Source organism: Argopecten irradians, chromosome 12 (assembly GCF_041381155.1).
Source record: "Argopecten irradians isolate NY chromosome 12, Ai_NY, whole genome shotgun sequence".
Taxonomy (NCBI): Eukaryota; Metazoa; Mollusca; class Bivalvia; order Pectinida; family Pectinidae; genus Argopecten; species Argopecten irradians.
Window position 1 is genome coordinate 33,077,998 of NC_091145.1, and position 8,162 is coordinate 33,086,159.

The following is an 8,162-nucleotide window of genomic DNA, read 5'->3' on the forward strand; positions in this document are numbered from 1 at the left end:
CACCATCAAATTGAAAACACAATAAGACGCCAACAGTGAGTAAACATCTCTAGTAAATTTTAACTATCACATCTACTTACGTTAACTTCTTATAATGAAAAGTCGTGCATTGAAATTTACCAGAAAAATATAAGAATAGAAGTACTAGTAGTGGTAGAGAAGAATTTAATTGGTAACTGTTTCAAGCATGTTAGTTAGAGTAATGAAGAGTTAGTTCAAATCTATTTCCATCTACTAAAATGATTTTTAAATAAATAAAGATGACGTTTTGTACTACAAGTATGTTACGATATATTGCCGTCACTGGCTATATTGGTAGTTTTTTTTCTTCTAGATCTTGCATCCAGAACTTACAATCAATATCTACTTCTAATCTATACTCTAAACATTCTAAGTTAATGTTGAAATACAAGAAAATAAATTCTATTGAATACATGTATACATGTAAATAGTCAATTATACAATAATTTATTGTAATGAGCTATTCCTTATACTGTATTTAATCAAATCACTTACCCACTAAGACATACTCTTGAATACAGGTAATAAATACATCATATTTCAAGGTAAGCATTATTTTAGCACTGGTTTATTATAGAACATGTACAGTGGTTGTATACAATGATACAATTTATTATAAATGTATGGTTTGTATGTTATACAATTATCAAATCCATGTCTACATGTTTTATTCTAGAGTTTGACTTAGAAGTATGTACATGAAGTTGACTAGCTTTCAAATTAAATGACAGTGTTTGTTATGATTTACATGAAACAGTCTCTCTCACATCTTACTCACTTATCAGGAAAACAAGTAATTTTAGGATATGTGTATTACATGTAGGGAGTTTACTGATGTTTTACAATGTCATGGCAGATAAAGGAGACAAGAAAATTGTTATACAGTTCAAACCTGTCTATAAAGACCACCTAAGGGACCAAACACAATTGGTATTTTTGTTATTTATGGCCACAGGTAAAATGGTGTTGAAATTAATTATATTGGATCCTGAGAACGTGGTGTTATTAAGCAGGTGGTCTTTATACAGGTTAAAACGTCAGCTAATAGCAAACGATGTTAATGTATATACAGTGAAACCTCATTATCTCAAGCTTGACTAACTTGCTGACTCCTGGCGAAATTTTTGTTATTTTAAAATCATATTAAATACGAGGGCATCCAGTTATAGACCCCTTGGAGTATGTTTCTGACTCTTAAAAATAAGATTTGACTCTTGGGTTTGTAGCTTATTTCTTTTTGTCATATGCTTTGTCTATTCAGATTTCTCTGAAATGGCGGTCTGAAACTGCTAAAAATCAAGGGTCAACTGGATGCCCTGTTAAATTATTCAGTTTTACCACACATGGTCTAATGACTTCAAATGAATGAGGTTTGATTGTATTGTACATTTTATACAAACTAACTAGCTTTTGTATAAATAGTGATGTAAGTGTATCGCGGTATTTCTGGTGCAGTGATCTACTAGCTGGTTTATGATACTAGCTTGAATAAAACAGGTAGTATGCATATATATTTATAATTATAGCTATTATAATATAAATTTATGGATTATCTCTTACCCGTCTATGGAAAATTCATCCTCTGACTCTTTACTATAGAAATACATATAGATTTAGTACTGACAAATATTGGTCTATATTTCATTCTTATTCCCTTGTGAGTTTCAAACATTTTTGTTAAATGTGAACTTATTAAAGGGTTTTTTGTAAGTTAGAAATTTAATTCCTGAAAAAAATACAGAAGGAATAGGTGAAGTGAACTAACAGTGTTGTTCTAAATCATGCATACCTTGCATAAAGAAAGACATATTAAAACAAAGACAGATCACAGTGCATTAAAAAATGAATTACCATACACCAAAGGTCTGATATAATTAAACAGATACTATACAGGATAAACTCTTTCCCCCCAGAAATTTCATAATGAACTGGTCTAGTCTTTTATTTAGAAGAGTCTAAATGTGTCTTCAGGGGTGAATGAGTTAATAAATCAATAAAAAAAATCTTACCTTTTACTTGACTTTGAAGGTTTCTTTTCCTTGTCATCTAGTTTAAATTCCTCCAATAATGAAAAGATAGTTGTTGTTGTGTCTTCGTTTGGTGGCGAGTACACCCGAGTTTTGTTTTTTGTCGCTCTGTCCTTTTTGTTATCGTTGTATTTATCATCATCATCATCATAGCCACTTTCTGCGGAGTTGTGATCGTGATAATCTCCATCTCGACTTTTCCTTGGTGACTCGATGGTTATTTCATTTTTCTTGGAATCTAGAGATAAAAAAAAAGCCTCTTTAGAAAATAATCTCTAATGATATAGAGTTGAACTTTTCAACTTGGTCTTTAAGTTCCTGTTAAGTTCAAAGTGCTTTGATGGTCCAGTTAAGAATGTTTGACTTTATTGGTATTGCTTTTGTATTACTAATCACTATTTTTCTCTTGTCTGCTTAGACAATTATCAGTTATCGTTTTCAACACAAACAATGGGACTAATTCACGAACCATGTGATACATAATAAGGTTTGTGTGGGACGATTGTTTCTATTGCATGGTGACGGAATGACGCCTAGATGATATCCAGCGCTAATCGTCATTTCAGTGGGAAGGTCACGACGGATTTCCTTCCATCACCACTTGAGATGCTATATAAGTATCGCACAAACTTTATGGGATATCACATGGTACATGAATTAGTCCTATTGCTTATAATTAAGAGATATTCTTTCTTTCCATATTACAGAATTAGCTCCCTTGCAGACAGGTATCCATTGTGACGTCATTATTTTGTGAGTGAAACTCAAGTTGTTTTTCCTAAAAAGTATGACGTTACAATCACAAACACACAATGTCATAATTAATACCTACCCATAAGGGCAGATAACTCTGTAATATGCCAATACAGAATATTAAAATGATAAGAACCTTTCTGACAATTAGACCATTCTTTATACATACCTATTGAAATGCGTAAGTTATCCTCTTCACCTGTAGCGACTTTCCCCACAGAGGCTAAGATGGCATTGAGCTGATCCTGAGTTAATGTCACGGTATCTGTTGGCGATTTCTTTAGGGGGCGTAGTGTTGGCTTTTTTCCTTTATTTTTGCCGGCAGCTAATTGTCTGTTCCTTTCTATGAAGTTAGGTTTTGGAGTGCTGTCATCATCCTTTATTGGTTCTGGTTCAAGTTCTACAGTATTGCTTGGGTTTGTCCGAATAGAGAACCGCTGGTCCTTTTGCTTATAACCAAACTGTGGAATTAAACACAATTCAAAATTTTACATATATGCTAAATACACTAAACTTCAACATTAAGATGCAAAAAAAATCATTATTACATTTTTGTGAAGATATTACCAACAATGAAAAAAAAATTAAAAGAAATCAGCTGTCCCATTTTTCATAAATATGTATACTGTAATTATCAATCAGAATCTTTAAATTAATGATTTTCATTATTACCTTTACCTTTCTGTCCGTTTTCTTTTTTTCTGAAAAAAGGAAAAAGGGAATTTTATTAATTTAACGTATTTCAATAACCCATATCTATCCTGTTTAGGTTTCACTATATGGTATACATTTACACATCGTTTTGCAAGCTACATTGATTGAATTATAAAATTTCAGTTGTAAATACTCAAATTGCAGAAATTGTGTTTAAAACAACAACAATTTTCACTTGAAGTTGATTTCATTTCATATTTCACTTACCCTTTTCCCAAAATATTCCAGATTTTCCATTTTGTGCTTTATACTTCAAGTACCTGCAAATAGACATACATGTTTAGGGATTAAAAACAACCAACAAATTATTATTATTCACGCAGCAATCTAATTTACTTCTACTGGTGACAGATAGTATATAAGGTCATCTTAATTGCTCTATATATATAAATATCATTTTCAGTTCTAGCATACAATATGCATCGAAGGAAATGCCTTTTTTAATCAATCTCTAAGCTAGATGTATACAAGACTGTCATAAAATACTATATTGTTCAAATTATTAATTTAATTTGAACCAGGTCGAGGTATTTGTAGCTCAAATGAATTGGTAAAGCATTAATGATCTGCTCAGAGTTTGGAGATCGAGTTCTGAGTTCAAACCCAGTCATTGAATCCAGTGAATTGGTAATCTAAATACAAGAAGTCATGATTGAGGGGTCTATATATCATATATACAAATCATTTTCACAAATAATGTGTGCTAACTGTCAGACACTATATTATGAATGTACATGTACCATGGTTTACACGTTTTCCATTATGCTAAACCCCAAATATATATTTATGCATGTTTGAGTACATTTTGAAAGGCCTTGCGGAATGATTAAGTGACTGGCCTCACTAGGCATCATTTCACTGTCTAGTACTTTTTATTGAAAATATGCAGTCATTCATAGTTAGGGAAGATATATATGTTCTAAATCGATGGTGTAGTCTATATGGAATACTCTCCAACAAGTATGATTACAGCCGTTTATGAGGGGATAACTATTTTTGCATCCCTGTACATGTGTACATGTGTTAACAAAGTTTTTGGCGACAAGCTTCAGTGAGATAGCACTATAAAAAGGTCAACGTTCCATTTCAGGGAGACGCGGGCAACACAGATATACAGTTAGCACTGCATCCATTCACACACATACAACCAATGCCGGGGACATTATCCTTAATTACATTGGCTGTGTTAATGGGACATATCAACTTGGTTAAACCTAACCAACCAATTCACTATTCCACTTTATTATTAAGGATATAATTTATGATCATTAAGACAATCTGCTATGTCTATATATTTATTACATATGCCAAACGCATATGTGTATATACTATTGTTTGTTAACATTTTCATGATAAGGGTGAAGCACTTCTAAGGTAACACATACATAAAAATATAAGAAACTAGAAATATGTCTGTTACACATTAAGTGCTCGCTAACTTCTTCCTAAAACCTTAATTTCCAGAACGATATGAATCTACATGCATAAGGCGTCTGTGGTGAGATATTTTGCATGTACAAAACTGTAACACCTAATTTATAAATAACCCGCAGATATACATCTATACTCACAAGCCTATACGAAATCATCCTCGGCAACAGGTGTACGTACATAGCACTATTGCTCATTATCCTTGGGAGATGGTTTATGTTCTTGATGTATTGCAATAAATAATTTCCTTTAAATTACATCATCAGAACCCTAAATGTGAAATTACTTTGAACTTTGTTAATTGTGTTCTTTGTTACATAGCAGTTTGTTTGTTATCTTATTGATATCAATTTGATAGACTTGTTTCGCTGTTCAAAATAGTCGTCTGTTACAGCACTGTCCAGTCTCTGTGCAAGTGGTGACTTATACCTGTGTCATGCTTGAATGCCTTTCTGGTTACATTAGATCTAGAGCTCAGGCACCCAGACTGATATTGTATTATGTTTTTTTTTTTATTTATTTTGTTTCTCTTACGCAAGGCTGGGTGATTTATAAATATTTATTAGAACCGTAGCAATTACGGTCTCTGGTCACTGGGGTTAGTAAGCTATAGTACACAACATATATGTATATATACCTAGGGCCTAGGATGATGTGAAATAAATTAAATAAATCTGCTGAGTAACACTGTAAATGTCTTTGGCCGGAACTAAAAGTTATCCGTTCATCACTTTCTTTTATTGACTACATAAACCTGATTCACATTGCATTGTTCCAGAGGTTTCCAAAGCCGATCAGATGCTTAGAATATCGTGACTGATGCAAGAGTTTGTACGATACGCCGCTTGAAGTTTACACAAAATGAATGTGTTTAGCACTGTTTAATGTCACTGTTGTTAATTTACAGAAGAACATCGCTGATAGATATCTGTTATTTTTGAAAGGTTGGTGTCACTAAATCACGACAAAATCTATTAAACAGTATAATACAGTGACTTCTGGTATCACGTGTGCAGTTGGAACCTACACATAGTGGATGTACACAGATCCCACATCCAACAAGGAAAACATAAGGGTGAGAGTACACTCGCCCTAAAAACCCAATCTTCAAAATTGAGCTGTTCAAACGCTCTTATGATCTGACGAGTGTAATCTTCAGCCGGCAGAAGTTCAGTGCTATGGCTCTTTATTTGCAATTGTTCAAATTGATTGGACCAAAAGCAGAATTGCTATTAGGGAAATAATATTTCTTTCTTTTCAAATTGGGGTTTGGGACAAGGATAAAATGTGAATATATGAATAAAAAATAAACAGAAAATTTGGCTCCGTTACTTCCATAATTACATTATTTTAACATCGCATAATTAATGGTTACTGAAACTCCTGGCTGTGGCCTTAATTGCCTTTAATCAAATTATGGACATAGAGGCTTTTAGCCTTCGTCCATTATTTTTCCATTAGATTTTAAAAAGACTAAACATATCTGAGATCAGCTGTATAGTGTATGACTATCTGTGATATATATTTTACTTTTGAGTGACAAAAAGTCTAAAGAACAGTCAACATTATAAAAGTTCTTTAAATGATTTATTACTTAAATAAACTGTTCCATTACACCTTTACATTACAGTTAATTTAAGTCGCACCTTGGTTTTGATTTTAGACTTCTGGCAGTGGCACAAAAATGTCAAAATGGCTACTGGCTGTGTGTACATACATTAAATATGGTAAAAATACAATTTATTTCTGATTGGCGACAAGTGACGAAAAGACAAAAAAAATTAAAGCAAATACTTAAATCCTAAATTCAGATCGAGAAAGACTGGAAATATCTTGACATTTCTGTTGATTTGACAGTTATTTTATTGCTTCGCAAAAATAACCGAACTTGTGTTTGAAACTAAAGTGGGAGTAAAAAGGTACTTCTTTTGTCATTCAATGTGAACCTATCTTACCCGTAATCCATTGCTGTTTCTACTCCGTATTAATGTTTTTTCACAACCATTGGTAAAAGCACAAAAACGTGTGTGTGACTGATATTTTGTCCATGTTTTGTTGTCGCCAAGAATCCCACTAGTAGTGACATGCGCATACACGTTTTCCGCGCGGGTGCTCCTCAAGGGAGACAACTTATATATTACTTCAGGTTTAAGGTTGCACGTCATAATTTATCTAGCTTTATCATGACCAGTGCCCGATGTATAGATCAACGCAATACATAAACAAAAGAGGACCACTGATATCTATTTATTCACTTTGTAGATATGATACGATTTGATGAAAAGTACTAAACACGTAAAAAAACAAACAATAAAGATCATTTAAATACATAATCATACACATTTATGACGCAAAAACAGCAAAAGAATGTTTTGCATATATATACATGTACATGTATACAAAAATGTGCAAGTACTCTTCCTAAAGAGTGAAAGTAAGCATAACATTTACACTTTAATTACTCGTAAACAAAAAATAATATCACAATTATTAATTAATTTTAACAATTTTTTGTTTCCTTGTTTGTCATTAACTTCTGTAATCAAAGACAATGGAATGCGCTAAACAATCAGAAACATTGATAAGATTCATTAATTGCTGCCGACATAAAAGTATCTTTTATTATCAACATTGTAACTAATGCAACTTTTTAAATCTACAAATTGTTATGTTGTTTTGCATGAATATTAGCCATTGAACATTATATTTTGTATTTTATTATGATAATACAAAACTAAACTAAGGAATCTTTCAAAAACAGATGCGCATTTTCCATATTCATACATATCAAGCAAATCAAAAATGATCCTACATCAACTGTAAATTACACGAAGCGTGAGGTTTCAAATTTTATCACCTTTATATATATACATTCATACAATGGGAAGGGCAGTTTTGTTTGTTTGATTAAAATAACGTTCTATTAACAGCCAGGGTCATGTAAGGACGTCATCCCATGTATGCGGTGTGCTGCGTGTATGAACTGCGTGGTGCGTGTTTTGGGAGACTGTGGTATATCCGTGTTGTGTCTTCTTGTATAGTGGAGCTCTTGCCGTTTTTATAGTGTATATCACTGAAGCATGCCGCCGAAGAGACTAATCAACACACCCCACCCGGTCACATTATCATGCTGAAAACGGGAGAACCAGGAGTCCCATTTCATTAATAATCTGTAATCTCTCAAACACCAGGAAAATGGAAAAGATGCAAGAGAGA

General features: G+C 32.7%; 1 protein-coding gene across 8 annotated transcripts in view; it reads right to left on the reverse strand.

The window, feature by feature from the left end:
- Nucleotides 1-7,090, reverse strand: part of LOC138304653 (coiled-coil domain-containing protein 66-like) — a 43,458-nt gene extending 36,368 nt beyond the window's left edge. For 2 of the 8 annotated variants that reach the window (XM_069244836.1, XM_069244834.1), the window contains exons 1-6: nucleotides 6,902-7,089; nucleotides 3,723-3,775; nucleotides 3,480-3,502; nucleotides 2,971-3,262; nucleotides 2,031-2,286; nucleotides 1,582-1,614 (exon numbers count right to left, since the gene is read on the reverse strand). In XM_069244836.1, the coding sequence (XP_069100937.1) occupies nucleotides 1,582-1,614; nucleotides 2,031-2,286; nucleotides 2,971-3,262; nucleotides 3,480-3,502; nucleotides 3,723-3,775; nucleotides 6,902-6,912 (668 nt within the window). In that variant the 5' untranslated portion in view covers nucleotides 6,913-7,089. Of the gene's footprint in view, nucleotides 1-1,581; nucleotides 1,615-2,030; nucleotides 2,287-2,970; nucleotides 3,263-3,479; nucleotides 3,503-3,722; nucleotides 3,776-6,901 lie in introns of all 8 variants that reach the window. The other 6 variants (XM_069244838.1, XM_069244837.1, XM_069244833.1 and 3 more) reach the window with 5 other exon arrangements.
- Nucleotides 7,091-8,162: the final 1,072 nt, after the last annotated feature.